Genomic DNA, 25,473 nt, shown 5'->3' on the forward strand with positions numbered 1-25,473 from the left:
TGGCAGCAGGTTGTTTTGTTTGTAACTTACCTGATTTCCTGTGAAAACGGTGACTCTGAATATAAAAGGAATGAAACACAGCCTAGTGTTTTGATGCTGATGTCATGGGGGTGCATGCGAGAGCAGTGCCAATCCCACAATAAACACCTGTCTGGAAGCAACCGATAATACACCAGGACATGGCAAAATGTGGAAACGTACCTTTTAACTCTTCAAAACTGCAGCAGCAGCACATATCACCTTACCATATGGATGAGACTGTAACTGTTAGGATTCCTGTTCCATGTTTGCAGTCATGGGATTGTTGTCTATCACATGACAGTGTATGTTTTCATTCCACAGAGTGGGAAGCGACGGAGACAGGACCGACCAGGAAGGAGAGAACATGCCAGTCGGGCATGTGTCTCTACCAGGGTCCTACACGAGAGTAAGACGATCCTAACAGTAACATGATAACATAAGACGATCCCTGCTGGATCAGGCCACCTAGTCTGGCATCCTGGGGCTTGTCTACACCTGAGCAATGTGTGGCTTTGCACCTGCCTGACTCATTAATAGAGGGACGTCCACATTATGCCCTCCCCATCCCAGTGTTGTCCCAGATCTTTTCCTCACTAAAGGCAAAGATTTTCAAGCTTTGAAAAGTCAGAAATGGCCACCATGTGTAGTGCTCCCCCCCCCCGGGGTATTCAATACCCACACCTTCCCTACCTTCCCCATGTTAAAAGTGTGGCACTTATTGTAACAACTTCATGGTGATTACCAGCACGGTTTTTTTCCTTAAAAAACAAACAAACAAACAAACAAACAAATGACAACAACAATAATAATGATGAATTTTTATTTATACCCCGCCCTCCCTGGCCAGAGCCGGGCTCAGGGCGGTTAACACCAGTAAAATTACAATAGTAATAAAAAAACCCAATTTAAAATACAGGTTAAAATATAATTTAAAATGCAGCCTCATTTTAATAGTAGCCCATAGATCAAGACCATAAGGGGAGGGAAACATAAGGGTCAGACTGAGTCAAAACCAAAGGCCAGGCGGAACAGCTCTGTCTTGCAGGCCCTGCAGAAAGATGTCAAGTCCCGCAGGGCCCTAGTCTCTTGTGACAGAGCATTCCACCAAGTCGGGGCCAGTACTGAAAAGGCCCTGGCCCTAGTTGAGAGCAATCCCCCAAACACTGGGAGACCCACATGTGTTTCTTTTTTCATGCATTGCCTTTGGTAAAAATTACTTAGCATAAATTTACTCTAGAATTGGGCACCTCGGCCTCAGCTTTCTATATATGTTGGGGACTAACGCTGAACAGCCACACACACACACAAATACTGAGGCGCCCTTGAGATTTGTGCGCCTTCATTTTGCATGCAGAGACCACGAGCGCAGCTGGCAGGAGCCTCAGGAGCCTGGCCAGCAAACCCTGCTCCCCGCTTCCCCACATGCTGCCCGCACACCCGCCTGCCCTCCAACAGGACACCCCAGCTACGCCCCGGTTACAACAACCCTGTAAAGTACGCCGGTGCTATGCGCTCCCCAAACTGCAGCTGAATCCCTCACTTAAAAGCCTCCAAGCAAGGAGAGTCCACCACCGTCCCAGAGAGTCTTACCATCAGAAAGTTCTTCCTAATGTTTGGTCCGAATCTCCTCTCCTCCCTTCCCCTCTGGAGCAGCAGAAAACTAGCTTGCTCCCTCTTGCAGCCCTCAGATATTGGAATTTGGCTCTCCCCTCTCCTCTCATTCTCCTCTTCTCCAGGCTAAACATACCCAGCTGCCTCAACCGTTCCTCATCAGGCTTGGTTTCCAGACCCTTCATCATCCTGGTTGCCCTCCTCTGCTCACCTCCCAGCTGCTCAATATCCTTCTTCAACTAGCCTGCACTGACTGGCAGTAGCTCTCCAGGGTTTCAGATGGAGGGGACATTCCCAGCCCCCAGCCCCCCCCCAGAGATGCTGCCCAGGACAGAAGACCTGTATGCAAAGCAGATGGTCCAATCCTGCGCTATGGAGACCCCTAGCCTGCCTTGAAGGATGTGGGGGTGGTCTCCCTTTGGAAAAGGGGCTGCAGCAAGAAGGATGTGAAATGCAGATATGAATCTTCCGATAGAAGATGCAGCCCAGCAGCAGGTGGAACAGAAGGTGCCTCCTAGTTTTGACAGAGAAGCATCGCCTCTCAGGAGGGGCCTGGTCCAGGTGGAGGGGTTGCCATGGTGACCTGCCCTCCTTTGTGACATCTCTTGCTCTTCCCTTAAAAGCCTCTGACTTGCAGGCGGCCATTGTGGGTTAGTGAGGAGAGGTCAGGAGAGAGAGGTAGTGGTGGTGGTGGTGGTTGTAGAAGAGGAGAGGTTTGCTTGCTATTTTTCTTTTTCTTTTATTTATTACTTTTATTTGATTCATTTTATTTTATTTTATTTTATTTTTTATTTTTTGTGCGCATTTGTGCATATTTGTGCGCATTTGTGCATATTTGTGCACATTTGTGTGCATATTTGTGCGTATTTGTGCGCATTTTTGAATATATTTCTTTTGTTTATAGAGGAATAGTTAGGGGTAAGTGTAGGGTTAGGGTGGGGGTTAGGCTTGGGGTTAGGGCTGGGTTTGGGGGTGGGGGTGGGGGTGGGATCAGAGTTTGGGATCAGGCTTGGGTGGGAATTTTAGATAGGTAGTTAGCTTAGAAAGGAGGGGGGGATTTTCGTAAAGAAGATGTGCAGACTGTAAGTACCATTCCTTTGCTTTCTCTTGGTCTCCTGGGGGGCGGGGTGTGAGTCCTGGGGTCCCCTCCACAGCTTTAGCTCTCTGGTCCACCAGGGAGCTTCATGGCTGAGTGGAGATTTGAACCCTGCTCTCCCAGATCCTCCCAGTCCAGCCCTCCAACCACTACACCTCTACCTGGCTTCATTTTGCATCTCTCCAGCTGCCCTACAACATTGGCCTTCTCCCCCTTCCTGGGGGTCTCTCTGGCTCCAAGGAAGACTCCACCCCCTTCCTCATGTTCTGCTCCTCTTCTGGGACACCTTGATGCTTGGAGGACCCTCTAGGGGTCTCCTCCCTCTCCAGGAAGGGCAGGGCTGTCCTAAGAAGACGAGGCAGAGCAGCTCTTTAACAGCTGGCAATGCTTGTCTTTCCTTTGGGCTGGAGCTCTTGAACCCATAGCATTTGGGGCCTCCTTTCTCCCTCCGCCAGCCATTCGTGCTCCGGGCTGCCTCTTTCCAGCTCTGGCGATGACCTTGCAGGTCACAGAACTGCAGAGAGATGGCAGGAATTGGGCCAGACACCCCACCTCACACACACACACGAATTGGGGCTGCCAAATTCTGAGTCGCTCTCTCTGCTCGTCTCTTCTAGGTTCAGGAGCTTAAGGCGGCTGATCAGCTGCAACAAGGTGGCCCCCTTGGAAGTCCTGGAGCAGCCCGCGGTGTCAGGTGAGCAAGTGGCCCTCCTTTTGGGGACGGAGGAGGGCAGGAATGGGCTAGGGGGGCATCTAGTAAAAAGATGCACAGAGCCAGATGGCTGGATCCAACCCGCCTATCTGCGACAGCATCTGGAAACCCAATGCCCCCCCCCAGCGGTGGGGTCTGTTGGAGGAAGCAGGGGGCTGGGCTGTGGGGCAAGGCAGGGGGACAGTTGTCAGTGGGAGGGGCATCTTCCCTGGGGAGCCATGTTCTGGGGGCAGGAGGTCAGGATTGGCCCCCAAGGCCTGGGGTGTCCCTCTCCTGTAGTAGGACTTGGAATCCAGGAGAAAACTCTTGGAAAAGCCTTGCAAGGGGCTCAGGGAGGAACTCGCCTGTCCCCATGTCCTTCACTTTGCAGATGTGCTGGGGATCCACATCCCTTCCGTTGCGGTGAGTATTGGATAAAACGAGAGCAGGGAGGGGATCCCTCAGACCTGCCCCCCTCTTGCACTCCACTCTGCACTCTCAGATGTGGAGGAGCCCTCCTCCCACAGGGAACTGACAACCTGACTTTTGCCTTTCAGCTGCTAGACAAAGATCAGCTTTATCTCCTGGGCATCATCCAGGACTGCCAGGCAGCTCGGCTCAGGGGGCTCCGAACCCTGAAGTACTCCAAGGAGGAGACTGCCAAAGCCATTCTGGTGAGTGGTGGGTGGTGTGAGGGACCCCTATGGGGAGGGAGGGGCAGAGAGGGGCTGGCGTTTGGGGTTGGAGCCGTCCTCTGGAGACTCCCGGAAGGAGCTGGCCTTCCTCCTCTGCTCTCTTCCAGGACATCCTCGGCCACTTGGAGTACTTCAGGGATCGCCCCCTGAGCCTGGCCCTGGCCTTCGAGGCCCTCCTGCAGTTGAGGTGAGTGGGGTCTTTGGGCTGGGCGGGGCTGCAGGGGGTGGGGGGGCAGAACTTCAGGAGGAACTTTGGGTGGGCAAGAGCAGGCAGCAGGGAAAGGGGGGCAAAAGAGACTTGGAGGAGGCAGCGTCTAACTCCTTCCCTTTCTCTCTCCAGTTTTATGAGACCCCACTTCAGTCCCTCTATGGTGAGTGCGATCCTCCAGAGAACAACAGAGGCAGTTCTGGGGAGCACAGAGGAGGACAAAGAGGTATGTCCTCTGCTTTAAGTTCTCTTTGCACAGCTCTTTCTTCTTCCCACACTCTTACAAAATTTAACCCAGCAGCACTCAACCTCTCTTCTCTCTTTTCCCACAGGAACTGAAGAGGCCATTCCAGAGCCTGCTGGGGGGTCTCCTCGTAGAAGCCCCCAATACTAGCACCCTTCTCCAGCTGCTTACCGTAAGTATCCTGATAGCACCAGGAGTGGTTTTAGGGTTTCCCCCTGTCCCTTACCCAACTAACTGTCCCATTTCTTTCATCCCGCAGGACCTCCGATATTACGCCCTTTTGGGGAGTGAAGACCAAAGGAAATTAGCGGCCAGCAGTATATCCCTGCTGCTGGCCCTTTCACGAAGATTCCCGAACCTCAGAGTAAGTATTTTGCCTTCCTGTATTCAGTTCTTTGGTTGCTTCCATCCTTCCTGGGTGAGGCTGCTTCTCTTACACCCATCCAGGGTGGGGTTCATAGTGTCAACTGACTCACATTTGTCTTTCCTCTGCAGAACACAGTGATTCGGCCGGAGCTGGCGTGCTTCAGGAATAATCTGAAAGAAGGTAAGCCCCACACCTTGGGGACAGTGAACTCCCTGTCCCTTGTTTGCCCAAGACACACCTCCCAGGTCTTCTTGCTGGGAGTCCTGCAGGACCTGCTCCCTGCCTGGCAAGCCTTTCCCACCTGGCCTGGGAGGGCAGCACCCAGACTGACTCCAGCTACAAAAAGCGCAGAGAGCTGAACATGTTTTTCCTCTCTTTTTCATTCTTTTCCATCCAGATGACATCATCATCAAAGAGTTATGATTTTCCTCCCTGAAGGAATTGCTGCTCTATTTGGACATCTCAACTGGCCAAAGACTGGCAGAAGAAGAGGCGCTGAGAATCAGGAGGGGGGCAGATGATTTAACCAGCCATGAAATATGGGCTGAGATTGGGCAGAACAAGAAAGAAAGAAAGAATCCATGACGGACGGTCATCTAATCTCTGCTTTAAAGCCTTCAAGGAAGGAGAGTCCATCATCTTCCAGGGGAGTCCATTCTTCTGTTGAACAATGTTCAGTCGGAATCTCCTTTGTTGTATCCTGAAGTCATTGGTTCGAGTCCTACCTTCCAGAGCAGGAGAAAAAAAGCTCGCTGCATCTTCCAAGTGACAATGGCTCTCTCTGGCGTCACTGGATGAAGCTGATCCATTTTCTTGCATTACATAAACTAAATAGTTTGTAATGGATTTTGAATAAACGTGCAATAAATTGTTACTGAATGTCATTGTGTTATTGTCTTCCATTGATCTGGACACTTTTCTGTTGTTGCCGCCTAAAATAGCATGAGCATTGTTTGCTGCTGCATCACTCTCGGGTTGACTCATGTTAAGACCTCTAGATCCGTTTCCCTAGCAAACCAGGTATCCCTCGTCTTATATTGGTGCAGCTGGTTCTTCCTGCGAAAGTGCAAAACCTTAGATTAGTCCCTATTGGATTTCTTTTTGTTTTTGGTCATTTATGATTAAGTTATTAGGGGGGAAATGGAATTAGGAGTCATTTTCATCAACGGAATTAAGGCAATTTATACAGATCAAACTGCAAGCCTGATTGTAAATAATGCCATTACAGGAAAAATGTAAGATATAGAAGGGGACAAGGCAAGGATGCCCCCTATTACTGCTTCAATCTATATCAGCCCTAGAGGTGTTGGTGCGGAGGATAAGAAATAATTCTGACATAAAGGGGATATGGGTGGGCCAACGGAATTATAAGATAAAAGCCTTTGCAGGTGATGTGGTGTTTTCTGTAGAAGAACCATTGACAAGTGTACCTAAGTTACCGGAGGAAAGAAGGAAATATGGAGACATTGCAGGTCTTAAAACAACTAAAACTAAGGTTTTAGTGAAAAATATGGATGCACAGGCAAAAGAAGATTGGCAGATGGCCATTGGGCTGACAACTGAGAAAAAGGTGAAGTATCTGGAAATATGGTTAACAGCGAAAAACTCCAATGTATTTCAAGATAATTATGCAAAGGCATGTAAAGATATAAGAAAAAATCTTGAGTTATGGGGAAGCATGAAACTCCCTCTAATTGGAAGAATTTTGGTTATAAAAATGAATATTTTGCCTAAAACGCTATTTTTATTTCAAACTGCTCCAACAGTAGGCAGAACAAGATGCTTCAAAGAATGGCAAAAATATATTTGTAGGTTTGTCTGGCAAGGAAAGAAACTGAGAATTAAATAAAAAAGTTAATAGATATATTTAATTTTTCTAAAAGTATTTTTAACAAGAAATGTGTTGTACCACTAATTAAAGGGTGGGGTGGTTTCTTTTTTTTTTAAAGGAAGTATCACCAGCTGGTAAAGTAAAAGTTAAGATGGACTGAGGGGAAATAGGTCAATATGTCATTGGATGTGTCATAACTAAATCCACTCACTCCTTTTTTAAAATAAAAAAAATAAAAATGGAAGAGTGGTTTTAAGGCTGCTTATGCCTGCAAAGAGTTTTGTCTGGCAAGGAATGTCTTAGGCATGCCAGCACTCAAAAATTCAAGCTCCTCCTTGTTGTATAACACAATACAGCCCAATTCATTGATTTTTAGAGAAGATGGACTGCTCCTCTTGCCATTGCTATGTCTGGAACAGATGATCAGATTTGTTTCATAGAAGCATCTGCCCAGATAGTGAGAGCTGCAGAGATCTCAGAAGCTGATAAATCGTCAGTCTTACGAAGTTACATTGAAGGAAGCAGGTGTGTTTAACCTGGAGATAAGAAAACTGAAGATCTCATGAAGGTTCAAAAGGTTGACTGAAAGAATAGCAGATAAGAAAGTTATCCCACCATGATAGGACTGGACAGAATATGTTTAGATAGCAGTGGGGCAACCCTTTGGCTTCAAGGCACCTGAGGCAGAAAATCTAAAGATGTCACTTTGAAAAGCTATTGAATACACAGGCACAGCCACCAGGAAATGCTTCAGCTCAAGTTAAAATGAATGGGGGCTGTGCAAGAGCCAATATATTTCTCCTCGTCTCCACTTTTAGCTTAACCTGCTCCAGGATGACTTGGACTGCAAGATTATGGGAGGTTATATACATTTCTCCACCAAAAGCCTTTTTCTTTTCCTAATCCGACCAGACAATAAGTAGGGGGTGGCTTAACAGAAAGGTTCCTGTTTAAACTTGTGAAACTCACTGCAGTTCCATAAACCAGCATTTCCTCAGTTAGTTCTGTTATTTGCCAGGTTGCACAGTTGCACCACCAAAGCTTCCCCATTTATTTTTGACTTCTTCAAAACGAACGCTGATCATGAAAACCCAAGAGTCTGACAGGTTGGGGTCCTTCCAGTTCCAAAAATCTCCCCCCCCAACTTTTTGCAGCATTTATCTGAGTCAAAACAGAAAGTTAGTGAATGTCCTTCCCCCTTTTAAAGCTATATACAGTGTGGAACTATTCAGAGTCCAAACTGTTCCTATTTTCTGGTGCCTGTCCCCTCTCAATTTTCTATACGTTTATTAGCTGCTGTTTAAAATTCAATATTTTCCCCAACGGCTTAAAACATCTAAAACTATGAAGAACCATATAAAATATAAAGCAACTGCAACCACAACAGCAAGACCTTTCAATTCTTTCTACAGCATTCATCCCTTTCAGTGTTAGGAAAGCAATTCAACAGCCTCACTGAAAGCAATCCTGAATTTTTTTGTAAAAAAATATTTTTGAGCCGACCTAAATGATAGCAAGGAGAAGGCTAATTACCAATTGTCTACCACTGAAAAGGTCATGCCCCTTATAATTGTCAGCCTGTTCTTCATCATTTCTAAAGCACTGCACACAGATACGGAGATATCCCTGACTGTAAAAGGACACTCTGAGAGCACTCCCAGATTGTCACAATTTTGGGGTGGGATTCAATCACATGATGACACTTTCACCTTGCCCCATAGCTGATTGTGAGGTTTTACGCAACAAACCTGCTTCCCCACTAGACCAGACTTTTTTCTGATGTGGAAAATGTAGGACAATGCTTGCTTTGACACAATGGAACCTCTTCTTCTTCTTCTTTGGTGACCACTTGTAGCCGAGTAAGGTTGTCTTCCATAAACACAGTTTTAACAGTGAGTACGTAAGTGACTGTGGAGGCCAGTTCTGGATCCACACGTCCTTCCACAGTGGAGACATAGGTTTCCGGGCAGAAGTTGATCACGGTGATGGTTTGCCAAACATGACTTCCTCTTAACATGTTTCTCCCTTTGTCCTGAGCGTCTTCAAAGCTTTTTGGTAAAAGCTGTTCTCCAACTGGAGCGCTCGCAGGCCAGTGTTTCCCAGTTGTCGGTGTTTATACTACATTTTTTAAAAGATTTGCCTTGAGAGAGTCTTTCAACCTCTTTTATTGACCACCGGCATTACGCTTTCCATTTTTAAGTTCCGAATAGAGTAGTTGCTTTGGAAGACGATAATCAGGCATCTGAACAACATAACCAGTCCAATGAAATTGATGTTGAAGAATCATTGCTTCGACACTGGTGATCTTTGCTTCTTCCAGTACACTGGCATTAGTTCACCTGTCTTCCCAAGTGATGTGTAAAATTTTTTGGAGACACACGTTGATGGAAATTTTCCAATAGACCAGACTTTTTTCTGACATGAAAATGTAGGATAATGCTTGCTTTGACACAATGGTATCTAATCTCCCTGCAAACAAATCAGGTTGTATGTTCAATAAACAGATAATCTGGAAGGACCCTCAGTCGCTGTTTGCCTAACTATACATTGGGAAGTAGCGCTTCGAGTTTGTACCTCTCCTTCCATAATTCAAGTGAATGAGAAGATGAGCCTGCTGGGTTGAAGAAAGATACAAATCCTCTTCATCTTTAATCCAGCTGCCACATTTCTTGCCCCAGTATCATGTTCTGTTATTGTAAGAGTCATAATAAGGGATTATTTACATTTTTATTTCTCGGGTTAGAACACCAATTACTCATCTCTTTTCAAGGACAGGGATTTTCTATTAAGATGCAGAAAGAAAACTGCTGTTGAAAAAGTAATGTGGCACATCAAACCAGCCTTTTCTGAACATCACCGCACTCCTCTGGTGCTGGGAATGTAGTCTTGCCACAGAGAGCCACAAGTTTCCTCTTCCTACAGACACATTGCAGACTTGAAAGCCCTTCCCTCTAAACTTAGTTTGTAAAAGTCCAGTCTGGTTTTGCAGCCACAAATGTCTTCACAACCAAATGAACACGATCGTATTTATTACGCCAGTCTTTTTACCATCCTGGACTGTAAGGAGTTAATCTGTGCTCTGCTCTGTGCCAAAGTGAAAGATGGTAAAGAAGCAAATTGTTCTATTTTCTAATCCCAACGCTGGCCTCTCTGTGTGTTTTTCCCATTTCAGCTGAAAAAGAAGACACCTGTTAGCTCTGTAAATATCATCAGCCATCTAAGATTAGAGCTCCAGAAGCCTCCCCCCCCCCCAGTAAGTGCATGATAAATATTTTGCTTCAAAATCATTTCAAGTGCACTTACAGGTGCTTGGTATTGATTAGAGTAATTTGAAGCAGCATAGCTAAACTCAACCCATCGCCACCTCTGAGACGTGAATTTCTGTTTACTCTGCCTCCAATTCACTCCTACCGCCAGTCAGAGAAGCGCTGTACACACAACATTAGCCACTTATCCTGTATCTCTCCTGCCTTTTCTTATGAAATCCTGACTTTTGATACGTCACCCTCCCCCAATTAAATTAAATTGAATTGAATTGAAAGAAACAACGACATACCTATGTTTTAAGCCAATAATGTGTACAAAGCCATCAAAGCAGAATGAGCCAAATCCAACTGTCTATAAACAATGAATCATGGGTGTAGCCAGGATATTTTTTGGGGTGGGGGGGAGCTAGGACTGAGCTACCTGGGACGTGATTGATCAGTTTGCAGAAGCCACGCCTATCGCTCAGGCAGGTTGCCAGTTGCGTCGCTAGAATGCACCATGCCATCATCCAAGTGACCTCAGCGAGCATTTCAGTTTCAAATATTATGCTTATTTCTACTTTAAGTTAAGTCTTTTTATTTATTTACTTGATTTAGGGGGCACCTGCCCCCCTGCCCTCTGGCTACATCCATGCAATGAATACCACCAGGAGGGAAATGGTGACGTGGCGTTTGCGCGTTCGTTTGAAAATGTCTGTACAGGGGGGAGAGGAAGAGTTAAAATGTAGATCAATATGAAAGCCGGAGGCAGAACCCACCAGTTTATAAAAGGGCTTAGCCCAAGGTTTGGGTGTGGCTAGTTGGTTGGTTTTAGTGGGTTGGTTGGGAAAGGCAGTTGGAAAAGCAGTTGGCTGGCAGTTGGAACTAGAGAGACAGTTAGTGCAGTTGGTTCTTGTGTTAGGGTGTTAACCCTTGCACTCCTAGTAAGTGTATATTGGGTATGTGGCCGGCAGGCCTATCAAGGGGAGGTAGAAGAGATAAAGACAGAATAAAATAAGACTAAGAAGGTAAAGAGTAACAACGTTTGGAATGCAGTTAAAGTTTGTTTGTGCCTGCAATAAACTACACTCTTCTTTGTTAACTTGTTAATCTGACTGAGACAAAGAGATTTACTGGGGAGGACCTAGTTGGTGGCAGTGGATTAATGGTGTATGGATCAATAGTCCGTGAGATGACCGGGGGGCTCCATACGAACGCCACAGGTGCCAATCTATCCAAACCCACAAGCAGTATCTGGAGCCACAACTCTTGGCACCCCCAACTTTTATCAATGCATCTCTTAACATTTCCTGTGTTTCCTAGTCTGACTATGTAATATTGCTTCTCTTCTTCTTTAGACAGGCTTGCCGATGTTGCAGGCTACTTTCCTGTTTCTGATGATGGAGGGTCTATCCAGTGGTACCTAACTGGTTGACAATGGGTCAAAACAATTGTATTTGACTCCTAGTGGGCCTTACCTAATTTTAATCACCTTTCATCGACAAAGAGAATAAATTGTGCCCCCCCCAAGGCATGCATGTATGTGAGTCCATGTTTTAAAGTGACCTTTCTGTTTGAAACCTGTCTGCCTCACCCTGGCCCGAGAGAATAGGTTCCACAAGTGTGAACTCCTCTACCTAGATAGGGATGTCTTGATTATGGCGCTTGATCTCCAGCCATGAATGGCTTGGGTTATTCTCTGGCATAGATCATGTATGCAGCACCTGTGGACCTCCAGATATTGTTAGACCACAGTTCCTCTCACATCTCACCTTTGGAGTCAAACAATATTTGGTTTCTCATCTCTGCTGTAAGATTTTCGAACCTAGGCAGGGGTGTAGTGTAGGTTGGCAGTGCCCAGGGCCACGCAGTGGTGAGGAGGTGAAATGGATGTGGTACGCAGTGTCCGTGTCACCCAGAGATCGCAGCCGCAGAGAAAAGAAAAGAAAAGTCATTCTGTTTTCTAGAGAGGTCACATCCTGGTTCACATTTTCAATGGAGCTCAGCAATGGAAGTGCACAGCTGTATTGAGGGAGTACTGGGTGTTGAAATTCTGCACCCCTAAGCATTTTGGGGCTACCTTTGAAGGTGACTCGGAAACTACAACTAATCCAGAATGCGGCAGCTAGACTGGTGACTGGGAGCGGCCGCCGAGACCATATAACACCAGTCTTGAAAGACCTGCATTGGCTCCCAGTACGTTTCCGAGCACAATTCAAAGTGTTGGTGCTGACCTTTAAAGCCCTAAACGGCCTCGGTCCAGTATACCTGAAGGAGCGTCTCCACCCCCATCATTCTGCCCGGACGCTGAGGTCCAGCGCCGAGGGCCTTCTGGCGGTTCCCTCATTGCGAGAAGCAAAGCTACAGGGAACCAGGCAGAGGGCCTTCTCGGTAGTGGCGCCCGCCCTGTGGAACGCCCTTCCAGCAGATGTCAAAGCGATAAACAACTACCTGACATTCAGGAGACATCTTAAGGCAGCCCTGTTCAGGGAAGTTTTTAACGTGTGATATTTTACTGTATTTTTGGTTTTTATGGAAGCCGCCCAGAGTGGCTGGGGAGGCCCAGCCAGATGGGCGGGGTATAAATAATAAATTATTATTATTATTATTATTATTATTATTATTATTATTATTATTATTATTATTATTATTTTGCATGCTATGCCACTGAACCTAGGCAATGTGCATCTTAAAGAGCAGGAGGGATTGAGGCTGAAGTCGTCTCAGCTTGTTGGATGCACATGGCACGATAACTGAATGAGGGTGCCCCAAACTCCTTTTCTCGTTATCTTTTCTCGTTTTCCTTCAGAGAGGGAAGAAGTCAGAAACAGCAATTGCAGTTTGCCTTTGCTTTAGCAACTTAAGATTCAAGCCACTAGGGGCTCCCCTTTCCTTGTAAGAAAAACCCAACAGCTTCCAAAACAAAGGGATTTAGGATGGGAGGGGCAGTAATCTTAAATCTGTAATGGGTGATACTTGAGCGCAAATAAGGAAGGGAGCATAGCGTTTGTGGGTAGGGTTTGTGGGGCCATGAAATAAACTGATGGCATTTAAAAAACAACAACTGTGCATAGGACACGTGTGTCAGAATGTTTCATTTATCATGTTGCCCCTGAAACCTGTTGGAAGAAATAATGCTTTTAAAAAAAAGCGTGTGTGGAGAACTATACTCCATACTTACAGATGAATTGATTGCATTTATGGTTATGTTTTTAGTTTTATATTTAATTGATTGTATGTGGCCTAGGGTGTTTGTAATGAGGCACCTAATAAATGTTAATAAATAACTATATATTGTCCTTCTTTGCTGAGAGTGATCTCGAAGGGATATTTGTGTGTTGGGGTGTGTGTGAGAGGTGGGGTGGCCTAATGACATTCAGCCTTTTCAAGTCTATGAAAAGAAATGGCAGGCAATACTTGGCTGTTTGCTTTCAGGTATCTGTTATTCATTCCGAAATGGCAAGCTGGAAGTTCACAGCAGTGTTTGTATGAAGCTCCAAGCTGTCCGCTCGCACCATAAATAGGTTCTCCCATCAGGGGAGAGAGGGAGGCATCTATTTCCAGTGAAACCACTTAGTTCCAGAGGCAGCATCTCTAAACGCTGCATCTCTCTCTACTTAATAGTCTCTTACGTCAATAGAAATGACAGCAAAAGATGACAAAGAGATTAAGACTGTTTTATGTAACTGAATGGTTGAGGAAACAGGGGCTGTAATCTATCTATACATGCATGCATGCATGCAAACATACAGTACATACATACATAAATAACATGCACACAACCCATGATGATAGCAGTGCACTTTTGGGAAACTGAATCACTTTGCTGCTCAGTCAAAACTTTTTCTGAATATTCTATTTAAACTTTATATTTATTTTTACATGTATCTACAAAACTTCCATTCAACAGGACATACCAATAAAATACAGCAGCACGGAAGATTCTGGAAATTTTGCAAAATGAAATTAATACGTAGAGAACAATATCCTTTTTAAAAAATTTCTTGAGGTAGCTCCCCCCATCCCACTTCTCATAAAAGAATATTCAAATAAAGATTTGGAGGTAAAAGTTGCAGTACGTAGGTTTCTTAAAATTTCCTCTGATTCATCTTACCTTTCCCATGACCACTGCCTGTTTCCAAGTCCGGCGGGTGGTAACAGTATTCACACATTCCCTCTTTGGGCTTTATATTTATAGTGTAAGAGAACATGCGCATTAGGAATGGTGCTGGCTGAGCTCTTCTCCCTTGCGCACAGATATCTGAAGAGAAGGATCCTTCCTGGCTATTGTCTTCCAGGCAATCTAGAACCCTGAACCACTGAGGTTCCAGATCAGATGGAAGACTGTGCACATAAAGCTCAGTGCTCCCTTCAGACATGCACAGAACATCCATGGAGACCAAGGAAAAGGGGCTATTCAGCACAGCCTGAATTTTAAGTATAATGCAGAGGCTATAGGTTTACTAGGTTTGCTATAGATTTACTACTAGGTTTACTACTAGTTGTGTGTCTAGAAACTTAAGGGCTCACCTAGCCAAAACAGAGCAGCTTAAATTTCAGTGATTTCAATGGAAGACATTTAAGCCCCCGCTTCACTCCCTTATTGAAAGCAATGGGAGACTGCCTTGTTGCCTTAGCGCTCATTAATACATTACAATCAGCTGTCTGTTTGCAGATTTAGCATCAGGCACAAGCAGTCTGTGCATGTGAGGATTGGAAGGTAGGAATATAAGCGATATTGTGCAGGTTTTCTGTGGAAGCCGGTGTTGTAATATTTAGTTCCTGCAACTGAAGTGAGAGGCTTAATAGTTCAGCAGGTAGTACTGCTAACAGCTCCTTCTGGGGCAAATGGCAGCCTGGGTAAGATCTTCAGCAAGAAACCAACATGGGGTCCTGATCCACAATGGGTATGTGATCCAGATGACTGTTTTTCTTCAAACTAAATGTGGCTAGCTTAAGTGCTTATTGTAACAAACAGTTTAGTGAGCTGTCCAGTTGGAGTTGGCCTCACTGGAATTGCGTAATATACACGAAAAGAATAATGGGTGTGTTGAAATTGGGTGTGTGTGTGTGACATATTTCAACCATGAATACAATACAGTGGTACCTCGGGTTAAGTACTTAATTTGTTCCAGAGGTCCATTCTTAACTGAAACTGTTCTTAACCTGAAGCACCACTTTAGCTAATGGGGCCTCCCGCTGCCGCCGTGCCACCACAGCATGATTTTTGTTCTCATCCTGAAGCAAAGTTCTTAACCCGAGGTTCTATTTCTGGGTTAGCGGAGTCTGTAACCTGAAGTGTCTGTAACCTGAAACATATGTAATCCGAGGTACCACTGTATCTCTAAGTTTGACTTTGTGTTTTCCCCAGCTGATCATGGCAGGATCACTATGGAATGGGGTTAAAGTGAATGTGCTCTGTCTAGTGCGGAGTTCCAGCTTAAAGTTTATCAGTGGGTACAGGAGTCTCACCATTATTAACAAAAAGAAGAACTTCCATTGTGAACTCAGGGGGTTATGATGAAAGAAAACAGCACTTTTTGAAAAAGTGCTAAGTGCTGAGTCTTAGCCCTGCTGTAAGGGAGACTTGGTCCTTATTTATGGAAAGGCACTTTGTACATGCTCATATCAGCTTTGTATCTCTCTTCCGCTCCATTTTTCTTTCTTGGCCGAAGTGGCAGGGAGCTGTGCTAAATGGGTGTGGCCAAAGCAGAAGGGGTGGGGCCACAGGACCACGATCAATAATCCTCACAGCAGTGGCTGTTCATGCCTCTTTTAGATTCCAGCATTGGTTGAATGTCTTATTTTTCAGGAGAGCTTTCGGAGCCTGTTGTTGCTAATGTGCTGATTGTTCTTTGTTTTGATATCTGCCTTTTAGTTTTATGGGTTTTTACATTTTGCTATCGTATTGACTTTATGATTCGTGGCTTTTATTCTCTTTATGGATCGTATGCTATTTCAAGTGCCTTGTGACAGCAAATGCAACTGAAAAGTCCGACAGTATAAATGAAAGCATGTTGTTTATGTGCAGTACTGGGTCTAGGAGAAGGTTGCAACCTGGACCTCTTGTTTCTCCCTCTCTTGTGAGGTAGGATTCTTTAAAGACACCCTTGGGGTTTTCAGGTGCAGTTAATGCCCCAACCATGAATGTTATTTTACCTTTGTATGAACACATAGACAATCCAAACTCATGATTATATAATAGGAAAGCGACTAACCTAGGTTAGATCTCCTGCCTAGCAATTTAGTAGCATTGGACAAAACCTTTTCTGTTACAGTGGTACCTCTGGTTAAGAACTTAATTTGTTCTGGAGGTCCATTCTTAACCTGAAACTGTTCTTAACCTGAGGTACCACTTTAGCTAATGGGGCCTCCTGCTGCCGCCATACCACCACCGTGCAATTTCTGTTCTCATCCTGAAGCAAAGTTCTTAACCCGAGGTACTATTTCTGGGTTAGCGGAGTCTGTAACCTGAAGCATCTGTAACCTGAAGTGTCTGTAACCCGAGGTACCACTGTACTTCTCACAACACTTCAGTTACAACAAGCTATGCCCAAAATCACTCTGTTTTTATGTAGACTTTTGGGATGTGCGTGCGTGCGTGTCTGCAAACAAGGATCTGGTCAGATAGGATTCTGACAGTATTATGGTTTGCATGCACACACTGCTGGATCAGAGATAGCCAGAGATAGATGAGTCTTTTGTGCAATGCAGCAGAGACCTTTTTACGTTCTTATGAAATACTTAGAGCATTGCTGAGTTTATGGAAGTAGCTCTTAAGAGCTGTAGAGATGAGGGGCTTCTATTCCTCTTCATCCTTCCCCTGGATACTCTGTAGCCCTGTTCAGGTATTAGGATTCTGTATTGGCGGCATCTGGCTGCAGACTCCACCACCCCGATGGTGTGAAGGGGGCTTGCACATGCGTTGACTTGAACATGCTCACAAGCCTCTTCAAGATCAGGAACCTTATGAAATCAAGGTTCCCTTTCAGAGGGAGGCTTATAAGTGAGACTGGAGGAGAAGTTTAATTCTATTCACAATTAGAGGCGAATCTACCTAATCCACAGTTTCTGAAACAAAACTCGAACCAAAACACCGCCGTTCTTCAAAACTCACACTTCTCCAAGTTGAAGGCAGTTCTCCTGTGCTGACCTTTAAAGACCTAAACGGCCCCGGTCCAGTATAGCTGAAGGAGCATCTCCACCCCCATCGTTCAGCCTGGACACTGAGGTCCAGTGCCGAGGGCCCTCAGGCAGTTCCCTCGCTGCAAGAAGCAAAGTTACGGGGAAGCAGGCAGAGGGCCTTCTCGGTAGTGGCACCCGCCCTGTGGAACCCCCTCCCATTAGATGTCAAGGGGATAAAGAACTACATAACTCTTAGAAGACATCTGAAGGCAGCCCTGTTTAGGGAAGTTTTAAATGTTTGATCATGTTTTTTAATATTCTGCTAGGAGCTGCCCAGAACGGTTGGAGAAATCCAGCCAGATGGTGGGTGATGTATAAATAATAAAATTATTATTATTATTATTATTATTATTATTATTATTATTATTATTACAAAAATGAATATACTAGAGCAGGCTTGTCCAACTTCCAAGAGACTGCGATCTACTCCCACTATAAAAAAACTGGCAGTGATCTACCACTGGATTGACCAGATCTACCTGTTGGTCATCCCTGCGCTAGAGTAAAGGGATCATCTTGGTTGCCCTCCTCTGCACACGTTCCAGCTTGTTAATATCCTTCCTGAGTTGTCGTGCCCAGAATTGGAGACACACAACATCACCCAGTCATCCCCCTGAGCATTGCCTAGGATGCCATTGTCCTCGATGGTCACTTTTGGGAGAGTTCTTGTCTTCTCTCCTGCCATTAAAGCATTTCAAATTGTTTAATCCATGCTACAATGTAGAGTACAGTACCCAGTGCAACTGCATACCCTAATCTAAAAATACCCCCCCCACTCTAACCTTTGTGATTTATTTTTTTTGGGGGGGGAGCATAAAATAGAATCTGTATTGTTGGCCAATGATTTCTCTCTCCATATTCTTTGGCTCCGTAAACGGGAACTGAGACTCTTGCTATGAGCTAGTGGGGTTCTTTAGTTCAGTTCTTTAATTTTTAAACTCTTTTTGCCACATTGGCCCTGATATGTGGGGGGCTCAATACCCCACTGAACAAGGTGCCTCCTAACTCTGTTAACATTTAAAAGTAACTCCAGTTAAATTGATGCAAACCAATGGCAACATGGCAGGCATTCAAAATGCAAAATAACTTGGTTTTCCTCTACCCCCTCCCACAAGATGTCTCTTCTGTGGAAACTTTATTGTACATAATGAATTTTACCAGAGTTACGTGTCCCTGTATATATCTCCTCCTCTGGGGAAAAGCTTGCCATTTGTGGTGCTCTGAAGGATATTCTGGGAATGTTCCGCGCAGGGAGCTGTACCTCATTGGAATGTGTGAATAATTTGACTTGATTAAGATAATTGGAATGAAAGTGGGAGATGCTGAGCCAGGGATGGGAAACTGGAAGCAACAATTGTTTGGAGGTGCCTATTGTGAGACGAGGAAGGGATAGCACAACTGATCTTACAGGGCACAGCTCTTTAGATGGTGAACTACGTATATCACATCAGATGGTCTTATGGACTCCAGTTTTTAGATAGTATGCATTATTTCGTTCCCTTCAGAATGTGGTAAGACAGGCAGACCTCACAGAACTCTAGCCCAATGGTTGCCATTAACCTGATTTGAACTGATTTTATAATGAACTGATTTTAGAATGTATCATTTACTGTTGTTAGCCGCTCTGAGCCCGGCTTCGGCTGGGGAGGGCTGGATATAAATAAATTATTATTATTATTATTATTATTATTATTATTATTATTATTAGGGGCCTCCTTTTGCTCACTCTGCTGTTGAGGTACTGGATTTCGCCCCCAAAGGCAATGGCAACCAATTTTATTTTGAGAGACTCTTAAACGTCATCTCACTAAATGTCTGTCTGTCTCCTCCTCCTAAAATTTGTCATGCCAACAATATCCATAAATAGGTTATCTTTCGAGTGTGCCATTTTTCTTTCTTTCTGCAAGCAAGTTTGAGCAAGGGGAATTGGAGTCTTGAAAATTCCACCCCTTTGGTTTCAGTTCTATGTGCAAGAATAAGCAGTGGAAGATTGCAGTCTGTGAAGAACGCACAAGATTGTGCAAAAAGAAAATGTGTTTGAGTCTTACTTTGCAATAGTGCTTAATTAGTATTTTTTTTTAATGGAATACAAAGAAACAGTACCTTCTCTCTCTCTTTCTAAAAAACCCCAGTTGTTAACCCTGTGCAGAATCCCACCAGTTGTTAATCAATTGCCATTTCCCACTGTTCCCATTTTCACTGCAGATCAAAAGCCTGGGGCACAATTAGTTTATGTGCAAAGCACACTGGAACTCTGGATTTAAAACCACATTGTATCTTTTGTTGCCCCCCAGCATGAAAAATGTATTGCTATATTGGAACACTGATGTGTTAAAACTAAGACTTACCACCACAACAAAGGACAGTTGATTGGTGAACTCTGTAAAAACTGTTAGCCTTAGAGAATTACACATTCTCTCCATCTCTTTCCTTTCCCCCCTGAATCCCATACAAAACAGCCTCTTGGATTGTCGTTTTTGCTACTCTATTTGCTTTCTGATTCAAAGTACCTATATTGACTGTGCCACTGAACCTCATAAAATGCCCAGTTCCCTGTGGTTATTTTTCCCCCTGCAGTGTCTCTGCATTAAATTTCTGCCTGTTTCCACACTTTCGCCATTTCCTCTCATACTTTATCCTAGCTCACTGTTCCCAAAGGCATAATTCGGCCATATTTAAGACCCACTGCAAGTGTCATAAATGCCTTGGAAATATCCTCCTTCATCTACTGCGGACTTGGGAAAGTTCTGTGGGACTGCAGTGTTAGGAATCACAGAACTGTAGAGGTGGGAGGGACCTCAAGAGTTATCTAGTCCAACCCTCTGCAATGCCGGAAACACAGCTAAAAAATACCTGACAGATGGTCAATTAACCTCTGCTTAAAAACCTCCATAGAATGAGAGTCCACTACCTTCTGCTCCTGTTGGACTCTAATTCATGTCAACCACTGCCAGCTTGGTCAATGATTTGAGATGATGGAACATCTAAAGATCTCCAGGTCTACTATGATGTGATCTCTGAGGGCTGCCTTCATAAACCACTTGGAAGCTGCAGCTGATTCAGAATGTGGCTGAGCAGTTGTTAACTATGACAAGCTCCATCTCTCCAAGAGCTGAATTCTGAATACAAATGGTGGTGATAGGGAGACTATGGGCTGGCCCTTGCCTTCATGCCTGGTTGATGAGCTTCTTGGAAGCACCGGGTGAGCAAGGATTGGAACCTGCTGACCCTGAGAACTAGACTCTCATCTAATCTATTGGACCAATAAAAGAAACAAGAGCTTTTCAGTAGTTGCATTCTCACTGCACAAGTCCCAGAGAACCACCTTGCTCCTTCCCCAATGGGCTTGAGGAGGCTTCTAAAAGTGTTTGCGCTTCATAGGGATCATGAACCATCATTTGGATTTTGCTTCTTGAGTTTTGTTGCCATTTTAATGGGGTAATAGTAAAGGTAAAGGGACCCCTGACCATTAGGTCCAGTCGCAGACGACTTTGGGGTTGCGGCGCTCATCTCGCTTTATTGGCTGAGGGAGCCGGCATGACTAAGCCGCTTCTGGCGAACCAGAGCTGCGCACGGAAACGCCATTTACCTTCCCGCTGGAGCGGTACCTATTTTTCTACTTGCACTTTAATGTGCTTTTGAGCTGCTAGGTTGGCAGGAGCAGGGACCGAGCAACGGGAGCTCACCCCGTCGTGGGGATTCAAACCGCCGACCTTCTAATCGGCAAGCCCTAGGCTCTGTGGTTTAACTCACAGTGCCACCCACGTCCTCAGTGGTGTAATAGTGGGCCTCTATTTGAGATTTGCTTCGGGAGTGTTCTTGGATTCGAAAAACCCAATACCGATTCAGTCTTTAAATTTTATTGCAGTGGTTCAGCATACCTATTTAGAAGTATTTCCCATTAAATTCTACCTGCAATGCGTATAGGACTGAAGTTGTGTTTTATTTTGTTGCTTCTATGTGGTTTCAGTTTTTAATTTTTGTTGTTGTTAAATTGGAAAAGCGGCTCTTACATTCTAATCAATTGAATAAGCATCTATTAATTAATGGTTAGCTTCTTTTCAATATCCTCCTTCCTGTGTTAGTTGCATAAATATAGCTCAATTAAATGTAATGCCCTTATTTTGACTCTTCCTCCACCCCATTAAAAGTCAGAAAACATCCTTTGTAGTATTTCATCTGCTACCTGCATAGAATGTTAATAGGGTAGCCAGTTGTTTGTTTTTCTCAAAGGGTTTTTGAACATCTCTATAAGAAATCTGTCAGTACAATCCTATACAGCACCACTGAATTCAATGTAGCTGACTCTCAGCTAATTATTACTATTCTTAATTGGATTTCTTACCTGCCCTTCTTAAACCAGTAACAACAATAAAATACAGTATTAAAATCACTTAAAATCAAAATATAGGACTGCAGCTTAAGACTCAGACATGTAGCAAGTTATATTTTGTCCACTATTCATATCAATGCCAGGAAAAACTTCTGTTTCAGTATCACGCTGCTGCTGAAGGCACGGCAGCAGTTGGGGCCGGCCCTGCTATTAGGCAGGGTTAAGTCACTGCCTCAGGCCTCAGAGTCATTGCCCTTCATTAGAAATGGGAGCTAGGTGTGTCCCAGGCCTGTCATATACCTCCTAAACTAGCCGGCTGCACTGGAGGACACTATTCCACTGACAGTGTTGAAGGACGATTAAACTGTCAGCCCAGGGGGGAAGACACCCCCAAAATAGTCCATATGGTGATAGAGAAGTGAAACACTGAAAAGCTTGGCCGGGAGAAGGGACATGTGCAGGCGCATGGAGGAGGCAGCTGGCTGTAATCATGTGCACAGCACCAGCCAGTGTGGGATGGGTGTATCAGCTGGGTATTTAAGGTGAAATTCTTGTCCCATAAGAGGAGCAGTCCATGCTGCAACTCTTTGTTGCAGGTCCCACTTGCTTCTATAGACTGCTAGGCCGTTGTGGTATGGTACACACAGTTTGGGCTGGGCGTTAGGCTCATGCACCTCCTCCCACTATGAACAATGCCTCTAATGATAACAGAGGTCAATTCACTTAAGCACAAGAAGGAGCTTGTGGGAAATGGCTCCTTTCCTGAGAACTGCCCATCTTTTTCTCACTGCAAATGGAGAACAGGACTTGGGCTAATTCAAAAAGGCCCCTACTTATTTAAGTTGCACTTTGCATTGTCGTTTATGTGGGCAACAAGGAATTGTACTCATGCCCAAGGCTTGCTCCTGTGCCACCAGTGTACAGTCTGGCTCTATGGCGGCATCCCATAATTGGGCCAGGCTCAGGTGTGCAGATACAAATCCGTCCTATGCTACTTAAATAAAGAAGGATGAGACCTGCAGAAGCAGTCCTATGAGCACATTTACAAACACTGCAAACTTTTATACTGGAAGTGAGATTACACCTAACTTCCTGTGTAGGAGAGGTGACATATAATGCTTAAGGCTGCAACCCAGTGTTTGAAATTAGCCAGGGGCCAGGTACATTTTGCACCAGGATACCAAACAGGTGGTGCTGTGGGTTAAACCACAGAACCTAGGACTTGCCGATCAGAAGGTCGGCGGTTCGAATCCCCGCGACGGGGTAAGCTCCCGTTGCTCGGTCCCTGCTCCTGCCAACCTAGCAGTTTGAAAGCACATTAAAGTGCAAGTAGATAAATAGGTACCACTCTGGCGGGAAGGTAAACGGCCTTTCCGTGTGCTGCTCTGGTTCGCCAGAAGCGGCTTAGTCATGCTGGCCGCATGACCCAGAAGCTGTACGCTGGCTCCCTTGGCCAATAAAGTGAGATGAGCACCACAACCCCAGAGTTGGTCACGACTGGACCTAATGGTCAGGGGTCCCTTTACCTTTACCTTACCAAACACTTGCGACCAGGTGAAGATTCCTGGGCGCCAGGATGACACCTGCCATCTCTGCCATCTGGACGTGCATGCCTTGGCATCATTGGATCTTTACTCTTTTCACACTAACATAACCCATCCTGTAGAATTCTGTCAGTTATATTTTATCTGCACAAACAGAATGAATTTCAGGAACCAAATGCTTTTTCTGTGCAGCCTGAGCAGGCGTTTACAGCTATTTGTTGTAGCTTGTCTTCACTTACCCCAGTCTACTGCCCTGCTCACAGTTGTGAAGAATATCCCTAGGTTATGAATGGTCCATGTCGCCATTAAGAAAAAGAGGTCGGAATAGGCCAATATATAAGTGGACTGCCCCTGGATCAAGTGATTTATAATAATAATGATTTATTATTTATACCCCACCCATCTGCCTGGGTTTCCCCAGTCTCGCTTCTTTCTTCTTCAAGTTGTTAAAGTTCTTAACCTAGATCAAGGTTGTCATCTGAACTAGCTCAATGTTTTACTGATAATTGCAGTCAGACCATCATTTGAAAAATCGGACTTTAAAGCTGTCTTGCCCCCAAATGGCAACTAGACATTCAATTTTGGTGACTGTAACCTCAGATTAAGGAGTCATTTGTCTCCTAGATTATATATTTGAGTTTCTAACACTGTTGCAACATTCTATACACTGTTACCTTGGAGGAAGTCCTGCTGGACTGAATTTGGCTTACTTCTGAGGATATGTGGATAGGATTGCATTATAATACTGCGGTCCTAAGGGGATGCAGGTAGTGCTGTGGTCTAAAACACATTTACTAGGAACTAAAATATGCTGCTTTAATGGAGTTTGCTTCCGAGTAAACCTATTTAGGATCGATCCTACAGGCTCTTTATTTGTAAAACAGCTAGGGAAAAGAATTAACATAAGTCATTAACCCTTTGAAGTCTCAGACCTTTTACAGATGTACATGTTTGTAAGTTGCATTTCACTGTTTCAGTGCCTGGCAGTGCTGCAGTACTTTGACTGCAGTCTTAAGCAAGCCCAGGGACGTTAGTAAAGAATTACAGTATGGCAGCATTTTTGGAGATAAGCCCACAGTGAAGATAAATGCTGCAGAATTTAGTACGGGAAAACGACAATATGGTCTTTGAAGTCTAACAATATCTGTTCCACTCATTAAAATGGAGGGAGGGCCAAAGATTGTGGGTGCATGAAAAGCAGGGTAGGTAAAAAAAAAAAAAATCTCTAGGACAATATTAGTCAAGGATCAGTTGGAACCAGAAGCCTAGAAACCCATGAACATGATTGGTATGTGTAAAATGAAATGTGCCTCTTCATTTCCCCCTTAGAAACTATGTAAAATCGTTTTACTAGAAAAAGAGGAGCAGGGGGAAATTGGCATGGGGGATGTGTGCATTTAAAAACATTTTTTTTTTTTGCTAAACCTACCATTTAAAAAAAAATTAAAAAGAGGAAGTCTGCCTAGAGGTCAGGAAGCCACAAGGCTCCTTTGCCTTCCCATCTGCAACGAGGCTGTTTGCAAAAAGCGCAGAGTTTGCATTATGACATCTGTCACGTCAGGGGACCCGCTCCGTAGTGGACAGCGTGGAGGTGACGTTGCAGCAGTTTAGTGCCTCTGCACCAACACCGTTGCCCTGGGCTGGTTCTTACACTCTACCTGAGACAATCCATTGACTCTGCGGCAGCCCTGCTGACTTGCACTTTCTGAAGGACGGGAGTCTAAGGAGCCATTGCCCATCGCTGCTCCTCCTTTGCTCCCATCCAGCGCCTTAAATCTCCAGCCCACTCATCTCTGTGGTAGTCGAGGGCGCGCCGAGGATTGGGGAGCTAGCCAGCCATACTCGGGGCGATTCATGCGAAGGCGCCGCTCCCTCTAAAAGTTGATTTTTGCAAGCAGCGTCTCAAATCCACTCCATCAGCCTCTGCACTAACCTCAACAGGACTAGAGCACGCACACACACACCCCAAAGTAAAATAAAAATGCAACTGCGTTTGCCATTCGCCAAGCACATTTCTCACGGAAGAGGAGGCTACTCCAGAGTAAATGGACAGCAAGAGCTGCGATCTATTCGCCTCTGGGGGGAGGGGGACGGGGCAGCCCGACTTTATGGCCTCGGAAGCCCCCCTAAACTCAACAGGGCTTAATCCCAAGTGTGTAGGACTGTACCCTTAAAAATCGCTTGGAAAATCGCTACTGCTGCTGCTGCTGCGGGTGACAAGGGAAGCGCTCCAGAGAATGGCATCCTCCTGTTTTTACAAAGCGACGGCAAGCCGAGAAGGGAAGCGAGCCCAGCACAACAAGGGGGTTGCTTGCGCGTCTCTCCGACGGGGGGGGGGGGGTCGGGCTGATTGCGATTTGGCCAGAGTTGGCATTCTCCGCCGAGCAAATAAATAAATATAT

General features: G+C 45.0%; 2 protein-coding genes and 1 long non-coding RNA gene across 5 annotated transcripts in view; 1 reads left to right on the forward strand and 2 right to left on the reverse strand.

Annotated features, from left to right (window-relative positions):
* The window catches only part of LOC309530184 (tigger transposable element-derived protein 1-like), a 196,790-nt gene that overhangs the window by 24,006 nt on the left and 147,311 nt on the right, over positions 1 to 25,473 (reverse strand). The gene's annotated exons all lie outside the window — the stretch shown is intronic.
* LOC309531808 (uncharacterized protein) lies at positions 2,433 to 6,846 on the forward strand. Of its 3 annotated transcripts, XM_082221521.1 has the most exons (10): positions 2,433 to 2,714; positions 3,346 to 3,422; positions 3,811 to 3,842; positions 3,977 to 4,093; positions 4,222 to 4,301; positions 4,455 to 4,548; positions 4,655 to 4,738; positions 4,826 to 4,930; positions 5,062 to 5,113; positions 5,331 to 6,846. In XM_082221521.1, exons 1-10 carry the CDS (start codon positions 2,704 to 2,706, stop codon positions 5,354 to 5,356), a joined length of 678 nt encoding a protein of 225 aa, XP_082077647.1. In that variant the 5' UTR covers positions 2,433 to 2,703; the 3' UTR covers positions 5,357 to 6,846. The 3 variants fall into 3 exon arrangements, with proteins under 3 accessions (XP_082077647.1, XP_082077645.1, XP_082077646.1); XM_082221519.1 differs by having other exon boundaries at positions 3,346 to 4,093; XM_082221520.1 differs by lacking the exon at positions 5,062 to 5,113 and having other exon boundaries at positions 3,346 to 4,093.
* Positions 6,999 to 12,076, reverse strand: LOC309531809. Its single transcript, XR_014219463.1, has 2 exons — positions 10,789 to 12,076; positions 6,999 to 9,936 (listed from the first exon to the last, which is right to left on the reverse strand). It is a non-coding gene; the product is annotated as an uncharacterized lncRNA (long non-coding RNA).

The sequence above is a fragment of the Podarcis vaucheri genome (assembly GCF_965113315.1).
Source record: "Podarcis vaucheri genome assembly, chromosome: 4".
In the NCBI taxonomy this organism is placed as follows: Eukaryota; Metazoa; Chordata; class Lepidosauria; order Squamata; family Lacertidae; genus Podarcis; species Podarcis vaucheri.

Excerpts from the sequence above, each read along its gene's own strand:
- LOC309531808 (XM_082221519.1), top strand. Across the intron at positions 4,302-4,454 it reads GAGGCCCTCCTGCAGTTGAG|TTTTATGAGACCCCACTTCA; the intron begins GTGAGTGGGGTC and ends TTCTCTCTCCAG. Across the intron at positions 5,114-5,330 it reads CAGGAATAATCTGAAAGAAG|ATGACATCATCATCAAAGAG; the intron begins GTAAGCCCCACA and ends TTTTCCATCCAG.